Here is a 19,170-nt window from a genome sequence, read left to right on the forward strand (position 1 = left end):
AACGCCATCAACCACTAAAACCCTACTTCACTGCTCTGAATCTCGACAAATGAGTGAAACCAGATCCTTCATAACATCTATGAAGCTCTTAAAGCTCCAAAACAAACACTGTGCCAAACTAAACATTATCACGATTTAAAAGAGAGTTGTTATTATCCGTTTCCTGCTGCCAAGTCTCCGCTTTGACAGCTTATTAAGGATCGCTATCTCTGAAGGAGAAAGTAACTTTTATTGTTTTAATCAGTCTGATTGTGATCTTTCTCATTTCACCTGTTGTCATCACAGCAGAGAGAGAGAGAGAGAGAGAGAGAGAGAGAGAGAGAGAGAGAGAGAGAGAGGGCGATCACACATGCGCGTTGCGTTCTCTGCATCTTCAACGAAAATCATATTTCTTATTTTTATTACCTTATTTCCTTTTGTCAAAACCTTTTGAATTATTTAAAAACTTTTTGTGGCATTTGAGCAAGTGTGTCGGGCGTATCTGAATATCTTCTTCTCTCTGCTGTTTTTGTTGCCCTGCACCTACGTGATGTGCGTTTAACCAGCCCATTTTTTATTACTACAATTTCTGCTCTGCTATGTCAAGTTAAACTGAGGCACTTAGGTTTTCACCGGAAGTGGTATCCTTTCAGAATAAATACTATTATTAAAGATAATTTTTACAACCATCTATCTGTGGTGGAATTGTTGTACCTGTTTAGATTCAAATGTACAGACATCATTATATTTATTCACTGTTCTCTGATGTCAGTCAGACCTGAGTTCAGCCACTAGAGAAGCAAGGACAGCTTAGTGTGTCAAGGGTCTTCCCCTTTATCTGCAATGTTGTTTGGTAGACTCAGTGTCTGCTCCAAATTGTCCTAGCCATAACAGACTAGTTTAGGTGGGTCAATATGACCCTGACATCAATAATGTATTTTTCATATATAGCAAAGCAATGGGAGAGTCTGGCAGAATTGGCATCAGACGTGTTCTGCTACTCCATCTCTGCTCCAGAGTATTCTTGTATCTATAATCTAATAATCTTTCTTCAATTTACTGAGTCTCCTGAATCATCCTTGTGCAAAGTCAAGTTCTTAGTCATTTCCTCAACACTGTCATTATTTTTGTTTCAGAAAGTCATAATTACACAATTGCTGTTAAATGATAAAATAAGCAGTGAATCAGGTGGAAATGTATTGAACACAGCTTAAACTTTACCATCTGCAACATTAAAGGGGTGCTTGTTATGGAGGTATCAATAAAAATAATCAAATCATATTATATTCATAATTGTAAAATTAAATATATTATTCTGAATATGAAGAGTGATCACCTTTTGGTAATTTAAGTATTTGTTAGTTTTTTTCTTCTATTTTTCTTTTACGTTTAACAGCATAAAAGGCCTGTTCTTTTTCCGGCCCTGCAAACCATGTCAAAATGTTATGGAGACCCTGAAGTTCCAAAAAATACAAATTAAAATCTTGTGCGTGCAAGTTAGAAGATAACTTGTTGGAACCAGATAAATATCTTGCGGCACAAGTTAATTGTAATGTGCGCATACGATATTATCCTCAGGGGCTACAAAAAATGCCTATATAAATCGTTCTGCCTTTATTTAACTGATGTACATATGTTTGATTGTTATTTTTAATTTTTTATAATTTTATTCCTTTTTCCTGTTTTCTTGAGCTGCTGTAATACAAACATTTCCCCCATGGGGGATCAATAAAGTTTATCTTTATCTTTAGTGTAACTTGTAAATCTATTGTCTGTTAATTTGTAAAATCCTTCAATTCAAAGTCCAAGGGCAAAACTGAAGGAGAATAACTTCTATGTGATTTTCATTTCGTTCCTCTGTACTCTATCCCACCACACACAGAAGCGTTTTATTTTTAATTCTCGGATTTATTTTGATAGTCTACGTCGGAAGCTGTTACTGTACGTCAGGTAACTTGTCTTGTAGCTCTCGTTGTTTGTTAGCTGTCAGTCTGCGGAGCGGAGCGATGCCAGCCATCTGACCGCGGGACTGAGGGAAACACTGGGTTTATAAATTGTCACTTGTCCTCTGGAATGAGGTCTGGGTGAGTACATTTAATCAGACATGAAACGAGCAGCCACACCGGAACCGTGAGCCTCACGTTTGATGGACTCACCGTGTTGTTTAAAGCGAACTGAAGGCAGGCAGGTGAGGGGCTGTGAATACAGCCTTTTCATCGATTACTATATTTGTAAAACTCAAAATATTCACTCTAGGGTGCAAATTTTTTCACCCTAAACAGGCAAAAGACGACTTTTAAAAACGTCCATGTTGTAGGAATATGAGACAAAACCATGAAATAACAATGGTATGGTATGGGGTGTGACAGCTGAATTTATGAGCTTTAAATAAGACGTTCAGATAGAGGCTGAAATACACCAGTAAATTAGCAATAATTCGCATTTTTTTGCTATTTTGATCCATTTCCCCCCATGGGATCAGATATAGGTCAGCTCAGTCAAATACATATTTATAGCCTATACGTTTTTAGAATAAATAAATCAAATGAAGAATATGTGTAGGCGGGAGAAGTCCGTACAGATGGTCTGATGTCGGTCGTGTAGTATGAGGAAGAGCAGAAATTGTACACTCAGTCGTAAATCTATAATAAGACTCAATCCTCCTCTGCTCAGCCTGTAATCTGTTGAGAAGGGGAGGTGGGCTGGGCTTACAGGTTGACCTCACCTGTCAGAGTGACGTCACGAAGGCCTGCAGGTAGAACATACAGTAGAATGTATTATTCTACTGTATGTTCTACCTGCAGTGCTTTTAGAACAATCCCTTCTAATTTCATAGATCTATGGTTTTATGTCCCAAAACCAGATTTTAAAACATATATTTGTTTTTATTATAAAACAATAATTATTTGTGTCTTAGACTTTCAGTATTGTGTATTTTCTTGTTTTGAGTTGCCAAAAACTCCTGCACACACTTAATGTCTAAATTGTACAAATAGAATAGAATAGAATAGATGTTTATTTCCATGTGCACAGGTACAGGACAGTACAGGTACTTTGGAATTCTTGTGCGTTTCTCCCTGAGTCAGCTTCTACAAAAAAAAGTTTAAATTATATATAAAATAGAATAACATTATAAGAAAAAAAGTAAAAGCAAAAATGAATAAGTTGTAGTAACAGCTAAGTGATTTAAAATAAACTGTACAGAAGCTATACATATAATATTCTCTCTCTCTCGTAGCGTCTAAGCCAGCGAGTGATTGAGCAATTTCCCTTTTGTTATTATTTGTTTTTTTATTGTGCAAAATTAAAATATAAACCGTTATCATAACAATTTGTATGGTTATTGTAATAACTTACAATATATTTACCAAGTTGATACAGGTTGACTCATCAATACTTTTTGATACCACATGTTTTTTAAAATGATACAGTCTCTGGCTTTTTATTGATCAATAGTATCAAAAGGTACCAAAGCTTAAAAAAGGTCAGATCTTCAGTCATATTTCTAAATAAAAGCTGACACAAGAGAAAGAGAGAGAGTACTGCCTAAATTGGGCAAACGTTGGCAACACATTTGTGCAATAAAGACAATGAGCAGACGTTTGCTTGCTAATTTTGGTGATAAAAAACAAGAAAATACTTAATATTGGTTACCTATTGTTATAGTTGTTGTTGTGGTGTTGAAACAGGTATTAATATGTTATACTCGCTATACATTAAGGGACAGTCCTGTTAAATGTCTTCATCTGATTTCTTCTGCTTGTCTTAACCGTTTACAGAACCAGCCACGAGCAATAACAAGAGCCATGGTGACCAAGAAGATCCGGACGGAGTACATGAAGAAGTTCAGAGATCCCCGATGGGACACGTTCTCTAAATGCTACGAGGACTCCCTGAAGTACCGTCTAACCCGGCGAGTGATTGAGCATTCCCACAAGCCCTGGTTCTGGGAGGGTTGGGACAGCAGCTCCGAATCCAGTGGATTGTCCACTCCAAGGCTGACCAGAAACAAAGTGGCCCCCCTGTCCCTTCCACCACCGACGCCGTCGGAGGGGAAGCTGAGGCAGGCCAGCCCTGCACCAAAAAAGCCCAGTGAGAGCGTGGATGCTGAGGAGGGGGTGAAGGAGGAGGCAGAGATAGACGCTGCATCGCCTACAGGTGAGGAAACTGAAATCTAATCTGACAACTCTTATTGATCAAACTAAACGTTTATTTACTCATTTGACACCAGCTTGAAAAACTGATTAATAATTTATGAAACAAAAATCTCAGTCATGTCTGATCCAAACTTGTTGGAACCTGACTTGGACTTTGTGTCCAAAAAGAAAGACACACAGAATCTCTGATCACTGTAAATATTTTACTAAAATCTACAAGGTGAAAACGTATAAGGTTGTGTAGTTTAATAAGTAAATAATTAAATATCACAATATGTGTGTGTGTGTGTGTGTGTGTGTGTGTGTTGTGTGTGTACTTTCATCAGTCTGAAGTCCGCAGCATTAAGACTCTTCTCAGCAACATTTATCTGCCTTGATTCAATTAACCAAGAATCAATCTTTTGAATGTTTTGAATCATAGTTTGAAAAATAAAACACTGAAAATCCCTTCATAGGATCTCCAGAATAAAAACTTAACTCGTTTATTAAACAGTCTAAAACTCCAAAAGATCAAGTTCAAGCCAAGAGCCAGAAAGCAGGGGGTGATGACGTATAAACCACGTAACCGGAGCACGACCCGTTTGGTCTTCCTTCACGTAATGAAGCTGCTTCATTCTCCTCTCTGCTTGTATTTCTTTTCCACTCTTTTGTTTATACTGTGTCCAATTTAATCTAGAAAACATAATTGTATGTTTCTATCTCTCACCGGAGTTTGTGTGTTTGAGAGTGAAAACACACTTTTTAGGCTGTCTCTCTGTGGGGTTGTCCGGTTTGCACTTGTCCTTCTGTTCCCTCCTGCTTTAGAAATATTTATTCTAATCAAAGGGAGATGTAGGTCTGGCAGCATGAAGGCCAGAGGCTGGAGCTAAAAATATATGTGGACTGAAGGTTCAGTGATCAGACAGGACGACTTCCTCCTGTTTAGACTCTGAGCTCAGATATAAAGGAACGATTGTGTCTCTAATGTTAACTTCAGTGCTGCAGTTCACACAGGAGAGAGAGTCAGAGGAAGAGTGGATATAATATCTCTTTACATAACTAAACATACAGTCAGATATATTGTGGTCCGGAGATCCTCCTTTATTGATGTTATTGCTATAAAAACTATTTCTTAGTGTTCATGATCCTTTTCAAACCCAGGAGTTTTGATATAGTAAGATTGAGGTTCATTTTAGGATGTGATGTCTCTGCTGCATGTGCTCAATGAAAATCAGATTTCAGGTGAGGTTCTGTCGATGCAGTTTTCACCTGGAGCAACTTAAATTCAGTTAAGTTTGGCGACCCTGTGAACAAAGCAGTACATTTTTTATATTTTGCTTATCCTGTCCCGTGAATCAAGCAAGCAAAGTATTCTTTAACATTCTTTTCTTGAACATCTTTGTTCAGTGTTTTGAAACATTTTTTGTTAATGTTTGTTAAGTGATGACAGAGATGAACATAAAGAGACAATAAAATACAAGATTCCAGTGTTATAAACAAAAATAGGCAAGAAACAAAAAAAATAAATAAGAATAACAAACAGCTTCTGAAAGGAAAACAAGTTGATCTGACATCAAATGATAAATAATGGCTCTTTAGGCAGCTGTACAGATACTACAAAATAAAATAATGTTTTGTTTTGTAGGTCATGAAAAGTAATAGTTATTAATGTCCATCTGTATCATAACCAGTTAAAAACCATCACAGGAGCTTCAACCGAACTGAAGGAATGTAAACATATCGTTGATAACTTTTGGATTATTTCATGACTCTGGTGATAATCAGAGTTTAATAATGAAAACCAAAGAGCACTCTGGTAAAAGAGAAAGTGTTTCTTTGATCGATCTTTCCTCTGTGACTCTAACCTGCAGCGTGTCCGTTGTGTTTCTGTCTCAGTGTTAGAAGACGGCGTGAAAGAAGCAAGCGTGAATTCATTGGAGGCAGCTCCTCCCACCAGCAGACCCTCAGACGACACAGGGACGGACAACGGTCCTGCCGACACGCAGTCTTCTGACGGGGAGCCGGTAAACCCGCCACAGAGGCAACGTCATCGCCGCCGCACCCCTCGGTCCAAGCCCAGGCACCGTGACAGCTCCCATGACGACACACCGGCCGTCATCCACAAACCCCCAAGAGCCAAGAGCCAGCCAGCTATCAGCACCATCACCAAGGAGAACCGGAGACCGTCCAGCAGACTGGACTTGACCGAGAGACAGACGGAGGTCAGGAGGACACCGAATGATGTGAGTGATTTAAATCAACATAAATAACATTTATTATGATAAACAGCAATTAACTCGGTACGAGTAGATTAAAGTGAGGTTGGTATTCACGTCTTACATTTGGTCACATCACTGTTTCTGTTTTTATCAGTATTTCTGAAAGAAGCAAGTCCAAGCTGGATTAATGGACTTCTCATGTTGTTGTGTAGTTTCAGAAACTTTGAAACAGAAAGAAAGTGTCTCACTATGTTCACAGTCACACTAAACACTGAAAACATGTAAATGATCCACACTGCTATCAGCTGAGAGCGGGAAAACAGAGTGGAGCAAAACCACTCGACTAAAAAATGGTTGAGTTTTTTATCCTCCTAGATGTTTTGATTTTACACAGTAAGACAAGTTTTAAAGTGTGATATTTAGACATCTAGTCAACTACACCAAAACAACATGGCAGTAAAGATTAAACAACAGAAAGATACGTATAATCACTTTGGTACAATCCAAATGCTACAAAGTGAGTACATAAAGTACTGTATTTACATAAACTGTATATCCCATGATAAACAGGTCATCTCGAAGACGTTGATGAATTTCACCTTTGACAAAACGTTTCATAGTTCATTAACACAATTACTTTATGAAACTTTTCTTTATTTAGCTGTCAGTCAGGCTCCTGAACAAAAGGGCCTAAAGAAACAATGTTAAGATATCACTCTTCAGACGTTGTCAAACACAATGTGCTTTTGTTCTTTGTCTTTTCTTCTAACTTCTTAAAAGTGATTATACCAAATATCATTGATCTGACGATGCAACAGTCCCCAACAAGTACACCTCTGTTTGAGCAGCATTCTAAAAAAAACAAACTGCAGTGATCAGCTCAACCTTTTTATACAAAGAAAACATAGCGATACATGTTGGAAAGCCTTCAGTAGGAGCCAGTGGAACTAGCTCTAGGAACCATGGACAAGAAGACAGTAGAAGGTCAAATGTCCTCAACAGGTTTTGGGTTTTTTTTTTGTTACTTGACCAAAACAAAATCCAGCAGACATCACCAGCCTCATCATTTAATGTTTTTGCAAGTCTCTTTATATACCTCTGTTCTTGTAAAGTGTTTGCATAATGTGATTGAAGAAAGCATTCAAAAAGAAAGAGTGCTGATGTCAAATGTAGAAATGAGGGGCTTCAGTTCAGAGTGCGTCTGAGCAGTTCTACCTGGATCACTGGACACCAGAGAAGTGAAGCTGTATCACTGAACACATCAATAATAAAACAGCGGTGTGCTTTACGGAAACGAGCCCTCACCTCTCTGGTTTCTCCTCTCAGAGCAACACGTCCGACGCCTGTGTCCAGACCCGCAGACAGTCCAACAAGCGGGGCTCAAACCAGGACCGTCGGCGGGCTCAATCAGCCGACCTGGAGAAGATGAGGCGGTCGCAGCTCACGGTGGTGGATGACCGCTGGATGACAGAGTATATGCGCTGCTTCTCCGCCCGGCTGAGGTAGAAACAGGATCCTCCGCCCCATCAGACCCCTGAAAAAAAACAACATGTTTCCATACAGAGCAAATATCAGACAGAGGAACAGGGGGTTTGTTGAGCTGAAAAAAAACAAGAAAAACTGCCAGTGTGGTTACAGTCCATCAAATGAAAACACCTGTTTGGTTTCACTATTAGTCTTCAGAGTGGCAGACAGATAGAGTCAAGAAGTGGGCCGAAAAATTCAGCTTAAACTTTGCAACAGAGAATCATACAGTATTATGTTTCATAGAAGTTTACATTAATTCCCCTGAAATCTCACCTTCCATCCTTCTAACGTCACTGAACTCAAACATGTCTTTATTTTAGATAGCAGTCACTTTGAGCTTTCCATTAGCAGCTTCTAACCTCACTGCACTTTGAACTTTTGATGATTGGTTATCATGCACAGAGTCTGGAATAGTGCTGTAATAATTGAATTAAAGGGGTCACTGGGAGAGACAAACCTACAGAGAATTAACTGCTGCTTCGTTTGGCTTCATAGTGACCTTTATTTATTATTTATTTATTTATTTATTTAACCTTTATTTTACCAGGCAGAATTGCTTGAGATCAAATGACCTCTTTTTCGAGCAAGGCCTGGCCAAAATAATTCAATGTGATGCTTCACTTTCAACACTTTTTGAGCATTGCTTTAAAAGAAGACGTGAAAACCCATTTTACAGCTGCTCATCACCAAACAGAAAAGCTGAAGATCAGTTTGTAAACATAGTGTAGCTTAAGACACCGTGCAGGTTGTGAAACTACAATTGAGTGAATATTGGACTTCTTACCTGGTCTACACAGAAACAGTGAAAATAAGTGATGTAAACTTTCCCCTCTTGTTTGCTGCCTTCGAGTGGCCAAATAAATCAGGTGAACAAGATCTTTTCCCCCCAGCTCTTAAATGAAAGTCATCCAGACACAAAACAAACAGGACTGTAACTCAAACTTGATGACCTGAAATAAACCTGCCCACTTCTTGACTTTGCCCACTCAGCATTCCTTCTTTGAAGATGTTCTTTATAATGATGTAACGAGACGACGGTATTCTTGTTGAGTCAGCTTTTCTCAGAGAATGACTGCTGTCAAGAGAAAACAAAACACCAACTCTGTCTTTTAAATAGAAACTTTAATTTAAAATATCATTTATTTGCAGACTTTAATGTAACTGTATGTCCTCACTTTAGAAATGTACAACAGAAATAGTCCTGAAACCGCTGCTACTTCCCAGCTGACACATCTAAACCAAGCCTGAATTAAGACTGTTAAGTACTCATGTATGAGTGATGTCATACACTCTCTAAGTTATGTTATTATGATCAAACTTCATAGATTTAACTCTTTTTAAGATTTTATAACAAGAAAAAAAAACATCCAGATAAATATTTGAATGTATTTTAGTTTCTGAGCATGAAACATCTGCTGCTGGGCTTTATTTGTCCATTTCATCATCTTCTTTTTTCTTTCTCAAAAGGCAGCTGTGTTTCCATTTTATATCTCAAAGGCAGCAGAAAGGACCAAACTGATGTATTTTTGATATTTGACTATTTTGGATGCAAAGATTTGACATTTAGATTAGAGTAATCTATAAAAACAGAAGATTTATTAAAAAGAAACACTAGTATTTCAGATATTTTGAGAGTTAAATGTATTTAAAGCTGTACTATATTGATAAGAAGCTCAGAGTTGAGTTTGTTTTTGCAGCTTTGGAACTTTAAGATGCAGCTTCATGAATATAAAATCACTTAAAAGGCTAACACGGTGCTTTTCTCTATAAACGGCTGTGCTAACGTCGAAACTTTCTTTAAGTATTAATTGTAATTTAAAAAAAAAAAGATTTGGGCCTTAAGGCCGTCATCAACAGTGACTTTCTGGATCAACTTCTTTTACAAGTCTGTCATTTCCAGATTCAACCATTTGTTTTTATTTCTAATAAACTTCAATATTTCTCACATTTGTAAAAACATTTTTATTTTAAATTGTTATGCTAAATAATCATCATGGTCTTTAACTGCTACTCATTTATAATAAAGAACACTTTTATTTTTAATGAGTAAGTAAATAACAATTTTCTTCTTTACGAAAATCTTCATTCAGAAAATGAATTCAGAAATATTGTGGAATGAGGCGCAGGCGTTCAAATCCGACCTGTGGCTACTTTCCAGCATGTCATTCCCCACTCTCTCTCTGTCACTGATTACTGACTCTATCCACTGTCCTATCTCTACAACAAACACCAAATATAAATCTAAAAAACAAAAAAGAAATATTGTGGAATAACAGCCCCTTAATATAAAGCATCATAAAAAAACCCTCTCTGTTTGAGGTTTAACCTACCTTCAAAGAGACAATGTTTACAACCACTAGAGAACGCATTTTAATGTCTTCAAACATATGATTTATAACTCATCTGTTCTGTTTCTCTTAAATCAAACTGGCTCATTTATAAAATGTGATAAATATGGCTGAACATCTTTAATGAACATGAAAAGAATAGACAGTAGTAAACAGTAATAGAGAAGACAGATTGTGAGGCTGTACGTAGGCCTTTATTATGACTTCAAATGAAACCAAAACGTTTTGAGAAATGACAGACTTAGAAAAGAAAGGTTTTCACTCAAGACTCTGAAAGTAGTTTCAGTTTGGTGTTTATGTCCCCTGATGGGATTTAGTCAACTAAAGTTCATACGTCCATACATGTGAACATATTTCAGCTCCTTGTTACTTGTTAAATTGTTTCCATCCAGTTCACCTGACAGTCATAGTGAGGACTGAACGTTTGTGTTGTTTCACCAGTATTCTGATTGTTTGATGAAACTAAAGATTGCATCTATGTGTTGATGATGTCATGGTGAATTAAACTGAGGGCTATTGTTATTATTACGTACATTTTCTGATTATACTGAACATCTGAATGACTTTAAACTCACTGAGAATGTTTCTTGATCTTCACACACCGGCTGAACCTCATCACTTACTCTTTTCTGTGTTCTTTGGATTTCACTCCACACATGTAGACATTTTGTTTTGTTACACGGTTCAGTCTAAAACAATGAAGTACTGTAATGATGAACACCTCATGCATATCTGTAAGTGTTTACTTTAATATATTTGTCTACTGACACGTTTGACTAAAACTGATGTTTTTAAAACCTTCTCTTAACATTTCAGGGTTTTTTTTTCATCTGTAAGAATGTGACATATCTGCACAAATGATCCAAAAGATTTGAAATCCCTTTAGAAGTTAAAAAGAAGTCTTGATAGGAAGTGTGTAAGAGAGATGCTGGCATTTAACAGGGAAGACTCAAAAGAAGAGGTTCATATGTTGTCATGTTTTTGGAGGTTTTGTGCTGTGTTTTGAATTATTCAGATGCCTCATGAGAACAGTTTGAAGAGTTGAAACGTGCAGACAATCACAGGAATATATTGTTACTGAGTAGAAAACCCCATATTTAAAAATAGAAGCTATGACGTGAGGAGTTTGTGAAATGCTCTGTTGAAGGTGATTTATATTTTCTTGCTGTGGCTCTTTAATGACAGAATGTGATATTAAAAAAAAAAAGATGCATTGTATGTTTTGAATATTTAATCAGATTTTATTCCTTAACCAGGCTTGTTTACAACATTTTTGCTCACTGTATTTGTATTTGAAAACATGCACAACTTCTATATTTTCTTCCACTTTGCTGTGAATAAATCATACTTGAATAAAAGTCTATTTGAATGGTTTATATTTGTCAGGCCTGATAATATTTGAATGTGAGGCTGAGACCTAGTTACAGTGTTTAGGGGTCTGAATGAGAGGTGCAGTAGTTCTTGAAAAGGTTGTCAGAGGCCTGACTCAGAAAACTGAAATAATCTAGTTTTAATTTGATTCGTTTTTTAAACACTAACCTTGATGACAGATTATGACTTTGTTACATAAATCAATCTTTACTTATATAGCACCATTTCATAACAAATGTTCTCATTGGTTGTTGTGAACGTCCAGTAATAACTACCATCATAGAGCAGAGGGATCTTGATTTGCTCACTATCTTATGTCTTTGGGAATTTCTTCCCTTTGCATATTTTTATTCATTTGTTTAGAATAAAATAAAGGGTTCTTTCTCTTGATACTGTGTTGTTTTCTGATTTAAATTCTAAATGTATTGACTTTGACAATTAAAGAATTAAAAAATAATAAATAGAGACAAGACTGCAGGTTGGAAGTGATACAGCAGCAGCAGTGATTGCTTTATCATAAAGCAATCAAAGATTCTGTTTTGTTTTAGTAACAACAAAAGAGAAAGGAATCTGATAAAAGATCTGTAAAGGAGTTTATTTACAGCATAGAAATGTTAATGTTTCAAACAAAAACTGTAATTCATAACTGACATCTTCAAACACTCAAAAACTCAGAATCAACATCAGTTTGAGGAAAAATAAAAATCCTTTCTCTTAAAAATTCTGTACAGTTCTCAGCAAAAACGAGAATTTTAAAAAAATCGAACCATAGAAAAAAAAGTTGAGTTCACTTAAAAAGAACCTTGATAAATATTTATGTGTTATCAGGAGGGGAGTCCTGCAGCGAGGATGCTGCCCAGCAGAGTTTGATCCTTCAGGGCATTTTCCACATCCTTCTCCTCGATTTTCAGGAACACCTGAAGGGAAAAACAAACATTCATGTCTCAGATTAATACAGTCTCAAATCTGTAGACTACACATTTAAAAAGACATAAACTAAAATCCTTTATTTAGCATCAACAATGACTGAATGTTTGTGAGGCTCGGAATAGCTGAAAATTACTGATGTCTTCTTTTGGGTACTGGAAGGGTTACAGCTGTTTGATTAAATAGAGATTCTTTAAGCTTCGGATTGATGAATATATAAACGCTTTGTCTGTTGTGTACCTTGGTGAGACGAGCCTCTTTGGCTTTCTTCAGAGCGAAGATTCCTCGACTCTCCAGCAGACTGCACAGAGACAAACACTCGCCCTGACCCACCGCAGACACCTGCCGCCGAGCGCACAGACGACTGTACACCTCGTGGAGCTGAAACACCCAACACAAAATCAGCTGTTAGACATGAGAAGAAAAACACAGGTCATAATGCAGCGCCACCTGCTGGACATATGAAACCGGTGCAAGTTTTAAAAAGGACCAACATGTTAAAACTCTGAATGCATCTGCAGCCCCACGGTAAGTTCTGATATTTACTAATAGAAGCAGCAGCTTTTGTTCTTGGTCACCGGTGTTATGTCATAGGGTTGTTACCATACCAGAATTTTAAACTTCTACAGGGCTTAGTACATTTTTTTTTAAATGTCTGTTTAACTGCTATAGGCAAAAAAAAAAATCAACTGGAGACACTCAAAGCTAATCTTAATTTGGACTCCAAGCTCCAGCACCACCTAAATCCAGCTCATCAATTTCATGGTGAATCAAACCTCAAAACATCCATTCTAAAGGTCTCATGACAATAAACTCCACTTCTGTGTATTAAAAGATTTTTCCCCACAGGAGATCGGTGTTTTCACTTCTTCATTATAAACACAACAGATTCACTCGCTCACCTTTCCAAGGACGATTTCCTTGCTCTTTCCGTTGCGTACGATCAGCAGTAGGCAGCACACCAAAAGTTTCTGCTGCAGGGGGAAACTCTCCCCGTCTGAGCCGCTACACTGAGACGCCATCCGGTCCCCGTACACCTCTGAAAGCACCCGCGCCACCTGAGGGAGGCTGACCCGCGACGCTGCACGCACAGAGGGACAGCGTGATGGAGTTAGTCATATTAGTGAATCAGAAACAGATTCTGAAATGTGTTTCTACTGGAATTCAGAAGACTTGAGCGACCCTCACCTTTATTTTCAGACTTTTGATCTGATCCTTTCTTTCTCTCGTCTGACTCCACAGCCTCAACAGCTCTCCTGGTAATGAAGACAGACAATCAATCAATCGTGATCAAATCTAATATCTGGTGAGGGGAGCTCAGGAGAAACAAACAGAGGAATACAGACCCCCTCAATAATGTTTGAGAGGTGTTAAGATAAAAATAAATCAAATAAGGATTTATTTAGTGACAAAAACTGAGCCTAGCTGACAGATATTTTGTCATATATCTCAACATAAACAATTTCTTACACCATAGGTTGAGTTTAAAACAGCGATTTCCGGTTAAGGGCGAAAAGTAGCAACAGGAGAAAACATTTGTGTTTTCAAACCAACGAGAAGAAGAACAGAAGATAAAAAGGCAGGAAGAGATTCATACCTGCAGATGTCCAGAGCTTTCCTGGCGTCTCCTGACACTGCCGACACTTTCCTGGCACAAAACTGAACCGCAGAGGCGTCCAGGATCCCTTCAGCAGACGCCTAAGAGGTGAGAAACACAACAACATTTTATGAACAAATTGAACTGAAGATCACAAGATAAGGATTAGAAATAAGGGCAATAAAGCATGCTGCGCTTACCTGTGCAAGTCTGTCCTGTACGATGGCTGCGAGCTCTTGTCGGCTGTAGGGAGGGAAGTGTAACAGCAGGGGGCGGCAGTGAGGACGAGCCTGCAGTCTGGGCAGGATGCGGTCAGTCAGGTCAAGAGCATTGGCGATGCCTGCAAAAAAAAAAAAAAAAAAACTCAGCTTAAGAAGTTCTTTGATGCACTGTCTTTAATAAGAGTACTGCTGCCTTTATAAACTGTTTGATTCTTTTTTTAGTCTCTTTTGTTTTACAAATGACCTTTACTGTTGTTAGGAGCAATGACACAAAAAAAGAGGGTCAAACTTTTGTTTCCGTCCACGTCAAAGTGTTAACACTCCACTAATACAGGCGACATCCTTACCGACGAGACAGAGGCGAGACTTGGGCAAGTATGGCCACTCAAAGATGGTGTAGAGGACATCCTGAGCTTTACTGTCCAGCTGATCCATCTCATCCAGAACCAGCAGCCTGGGGACGAAACAAAGAGCCGGTCAGAATCTCATTAGTTATGATCTTTCAGAGCGTAAAGAGGTTTTTTTTAACCAGATAGAACATAGAAAAACATGTTTTAAATAATGATTGAATTATGAATTTAGTTTTAGAGTTGTGTACCAGAACCTTTTTCATATTTATTCATCTGATATACATAACGTGATGTATCCAAGTGACTGTTGACAAATCACTCAACCATTTAAAGATGCACAAAGGTAAACATTGACAAACAGTCATGGAGGTCAACTAAAACTCAGGTCAATAAATCACTCTTCAATGAGCAGATCATTCTCTCATCAGGCTGCATCATAGTTCAGATTGGAGTCTGAGTCACTCACACAGCAGGTCCAGGGGCCGTCAGGAACCTCTGCACTCCGTTCTGCCCGCCTGGAGCTTTCAGTTTTTCGGACAGAAGACGGAAAATGGCGTGGGAGCTCCTCAGAGTCATACAGTTCACCACCACGGTCTGTACTGACGACAGCTCCGCCTGACGGGACAGAAAAAGTACTTAGAAGTCTAGAAAGTCCGTCTTTTTCACCTGCACTGACTCTCAGTGAAAAGTTAACCCCAGGTGTTGCACTGTTTTCTAAAATCTCTTATTCAAGTTATCAAATCTTAAAGAAACTTAAGCTTCCAAATAAATGGAGGGGACTAACATCATTAATGAGCATCAAAAGGAGTGACAAAGTAAAGTCTGCACTATGTTTGCCCAAAGAATCAAATTCCCTCACAGTAAAACTTGTTCCCACATTCAGGGAGTTGTACATCTGTTAAAATACCTTCATCTCATGCAGCACACAGTTGAGACAGGCCGTCTTGCCGGTGCCCGGGGCTCCTGAGATGTAGATACTGCCTGGGAGACGTTGCAGGACCTTCTCCTCCAGGAAGGATTTAATGGATGCCCGCTCCACCTCCCTGGACAGGAGACGCTCGGGTACGGCGGTGTGGAGCGCTTGCTTCACATCCAGAAACTTGGACTCTAAAGAAGGAAAACGTGGAGGAGGGAAGGATCCTTTGAGTTCTAAGTTTAGACTTACTTAATACATTATATACTAGAATAAACTTCAGAAAAGGTGAAGAATGTTGATCACAGCTGCTCAGAGCAAACGGACATTTTGTTTTACAGCAAAATCATTTGTAAGTGAAACTCACTTTCAGCGAACAGCCGAGCAACGGGTGGCCTCTTGGCGGAGTTCAGTAGTGTTGGACTTCGAGTAGGTGTTTCCTGTCGCATCGGTGATGACTTGGCGGCAGGTGATATCGGATGCAGAGGCGAGGAATGTAGCAGCCGTCGACGAGCAGAGACCGGCGAGTTCTCATCGAGGCCCAGCTTCCGGGGCGAGGCCAGAGTCAGCTTGGATTGCTTTGGGGGTGAACCCGACAGAGCGGGGCCGAGGTTACAGTCGTTATCATAACCTTGAAAAGAATTTAAATATTGGGTTTCAGACAGTTTGTTGTAATTGTATACATTTTTTATTTTTGCATTTCAGATGTTATGAGTGTTTTGTTGCATAGCATCATGAGGAACTATTTGCATGTCCCTGCCCATCTGTATGAACACGTCTCTCACCCGAGCGTTTCCTTGGGCTCAGTGGAAGCCGTGTCTTCAGGCTGGGAGACACGGCTGTAGGTGCCGGCTGGGCAGCGGTACGTCTCGGCGATAGCCAGGTGTGCTGGTCGACATGCTGTTTTGGGGAGAGTGGTCCAATGCGGGTCAAGGTTGAGGAAATGTTTTTGGAAGGTGATGGGGCAGGAGATCTGTCCACCTTGGAGCGAGAGGAAGCTCTGCAGGATTTGCGGCGGGGGAACGTCAGCATGGGTTGAGACTGATCCTTAGAGCGCGTGCTCGGCATCTTGATTTTTAATCTGAAGGAAGAAGGAGAAATGATCCATTAAATGTCTGGAGGAGGAGGACTGTGTTAACATTAGACTCCACCTAATAATAGTGTATACTCCTTTATCCCTAACTAAATGATACAAAATATATTGATATTTAGGATAAGGTGATCATATTTGCTTAAACATACTTTTATAAGCAGTATTTTGGATTTTCTCAAGTTGTCTGGGAAGAAAACACATCAACATCAGACAACGACTTCTTTCGTATTCTTAACTTTCGAACCAACAAAATTAACCTAAAATATGATAATCCTTTATTTAGCCCACAGTGGGGAAATTTACATTGTTACAGCAGCAAAGAGCAAAGATTGCAAACAAAAAGTGAACACAGTACAATTTAAATAAAAAAAAGAAAAATTAAGAATGTACAAAAAAATAGATACTAAAAAAATAGATTTAAAAAATAAAAAATAGATCAGCTATTTGACAACAGTGTAGTCTGTAATATTCAGTGTAACACAGACATACACACAGTGCACATAAAGTGTAACATGTTATTGCACAAAGTGGATGGTTAAGCATAATATAGCCTCCTAAAAAATTAAATCATGCAGAAGAACAATGACTTCCTGGTTACACATTTCATTGACTACTTTACAAACCGCGGATTACAATACTGTTCCTGTAAACATATTGTTGCTCAAGCACTTGAAACTTCATTTTAAATCGACTGAATCTGAAGCAAAAAACATTTTCTAATCGAAAAAAACATAGTTTGTAGTAGGTTTTTATAGTTTTACAGTAAGTAGCCAGCAGGGCAAACAACACAGTGTGTTTAGTAAATGGCGCCAAGTTAACAAGGCTTCAAACGGAGGCGTCTTGATTAAAAACACAGACGTAATATTAACATCAAAACGCAGGTAGTTTATCTTAAAAGACATCGTTAACAAACACACGAATCATTTAGAAGTAATTAAGGCAATACATAACGTGAAAAAAGGCATATCTTTGTATTGTACACGAAAAACTCGCTTAATTATTACTATTTTAAATTACGTAGAACAAATATTTGACGTCTTTGTGTTCACATTAACAAATAAGTTAAGACTTTACCTTTATTCAAAAATGAAAGAAGTCTCCTCAACTCAGAGTAGAGTATTTTCTCTTATCTTCGTTTTCTCCTGAAGTCTCTCTTCCTTCTTCCGACTCTAACTGAGCTCAAACTTGCGCCAAATGTCCTCCTCCACCTTCTGGATCAGCTGTGTGACCCGTCACTGCTCACTGATTGGTCTGTTCCGGCACATGGCAGCAGCCTCCTCGATGCTCATTGGCCGCCGTCATAGAAGGATATTGCGTCAGTGTAAAAAGCCGGCAGCAGAACTATGGCGGGAGTTTAAATAGAATACTGTTTTGGCGGAATTTTATTTTCCCGGGAAATTCATTGTTGTCTTGTTATATCAGTGTGTTTCGTGGTGCATAACTCCTGTGAACATGACACCGATTTGTTTTACTGGTTCCAAGCGATTGATTCATTGTTTTGACTTTATTGTTCGCATAAACACGACCCTGTAAATGTTTATCCTACACTTTCTCAGCCAACTAAGTGTTAATAAGATTTTTTTCTTGCTCCAGGAAACATTTTAACAACTGGTCTTTACGCCTTTTCATCACAGTGCCTGTAAGGTATTGTGATTTTGTCCATTTCTTGTGATTAAATCCTTGCTATACATAAAATGTACAAACTCTGGTGTCAAAGGAAGGATAAGGAGAGTGCAGTTGTCTGGGGCAAACACATGCAAAACATTCCCTTTTAGGGGGAGTCTTGCTTTTACCTCTCCAGTGCACCTGTTGTCTCTTTCATTTGAACTAAAGCAGGTGAAATTGATTCACAATCACATATGCTCCCTAAATAGACAGATTGATATCCCTGAAGTTTAACTGGCTTGAGGTTATACTTTGATGATTAAGTGTTTAACCTTTTTCTCTGAGTGTTGTAGCCGTCTGAGGACACGGAACAAAAAAAAAACAAGTAACTTTCATTTGGCTTCACCAAAACAACACTCTTTCAACACTGCTTATTTTAGCAGGTTTACTTTCTGTATGTACATTTATCTGTATGTTTCAATTGATCATACAGCCACTGACGTCAGTCTGTTCACAGTTTTTAGGTTGCCTGTGTGATAGATACATCATTTAGAGAAAGACAGCTGTGTCAGCACTCATTAAAAGCCTTCTGTCCAATCAGATTACTTGGTGAGAACTAAATGTTGTCAAATACAAACCATTCAATGTCACCCGACTATTATCCCTTAATCATCCATTCAGTATACTCAAACAAAACGATACACTTAATTTCCTGAATGGAAATTAAAAACCATTATCAAATCAAATAGGGAAAAATATTTAGATTGAGATCAACTGAACATTTTTATAGCTAATTGATCAGACAGCTGTAAACGAAAACCATGAATCTTAGATTATTTTTATATTTATAAATACTAGCTATACAGCGTGTTAACATATCAACT

General features: G+C 38.3%; 2 protein-coding genes across 2 annotated transcripts; one reads left to right on the forward strand and one right to left on the reverse strand.

The window, feature by feature from the left end:
• Positions 1-1,938: 1,938 nt before the first annotated feature.
• ccsapa (centriole, cilia and spindle-associated protein a) lies at positions 1,939-11,583 on the forward strand. Its single transcript, XM_061049156.1, has 4 exons — positions 1,939-2,063; positions 3,759-4,137; positions 6,012-6,358; positions 7,661-11,583. Exons 2-4 carry the CDS (start codon positions 3,786-3,788, stop codon positions 7,838-7,840), a joined length of 879 nt encoding a protein of 292 aa, XP_060905139.1. The 5' UTR covers positions 1,939-2,063; positions 3,759-3,785; the 3' UTR covers positions 7,841-11,583.
• Positions 11,584-12,059: 476 nt separating this feature from the next.
• cdc6 (cell division cycle 6 homolog (S. cerevisiae)) lies at positions 12,060-18,075 on the reverse strand. The gene is made up of 12 exons (XM_061049155.1): positions 17,756-18,075; positions 16,374-16,669; positions 15,956-16,219; positions 15,583-15,782; positions 15,142-15,290; positions 14,673-14,779; positions 14,305-14,444; positions 14,105-14,205; positions 13,696-13,763; positions 13,410-13,588; positions 12,748-12,888; positions 12,060-12,497 (listed from the first exon to the last, which is right to left on the reverse strand). The coding sequence occupies exons 2-12, from the start codon at positions 16,654-16,656 to the stop codon at positions 12,405-12,407; spliced, it is 1,725 nt and encodes a 574-aa protein (XP_060905138.1). The 5' UTR covers positions 16,657-16,669; positions 17,756-18,075; the 3' UTR covers positions 12,060-12,404.
• Positions 18,076-19,170: the final 1,095 nt, after the last annotated feature.

Source organism: Labrus mixtus, chromosome 2 (assembly GCF_963584025.1).
Source record: "Labrus mixtus chromosome 2, fLabMix1.1, whole genome shotgun sequence".
Lineage (NCBI taxonomy): Eukaryota > Metazoa > Chordata > Actinopteri > Labriformes > Labridae > Labrus > Labrus mixtus.

Bases quoted from the DNA above. Each gene is read 5' to 3' on its own strand.
- ccsapa (XM_061049156.1), top strand. From the start codon at position 3,786: ATGGTGACCAAGAAGATCCGGACGGAGTACATGAAGAAGTTCAGAGAT. The intron at 4,138-6,011 runs GTGAGGAAACTG...TTTCTGTCTCAG, and splicing joins AGACGCTGCATCGCCTACAG to TGTTAGAAGACGGCGTGAAA. The intron at 6,359-7,660 runs GTGAGTGATTTA...TTCTCCTCTCAG, and splicing joins TCAGGAGGACACCGAATGAT to AGCAACACGTCCGACGCCTG.
- cdc6 (XM_061049155.1), bottom strand. From the start codon at position 16,656: ATGCCGAGCACGCGCTCTAAGGATCAGTCTCAACCCATGCTGACGTTC. The intron at 16,220-16,373 runs GTGAGAGACGTG...ATTCTTTTCAAG, and splicing joins GAGCCCAAGGAAACGCTCGG to GTTATGATAACGACTGTAAC. The intron at 14,206-14,304 runs GTAAGCGCAGCA...CTCACCTCTTAG, and splicing joins TACAGGACAGACTTGCACAG to GCGTCTGCTGAAGGGATCCT.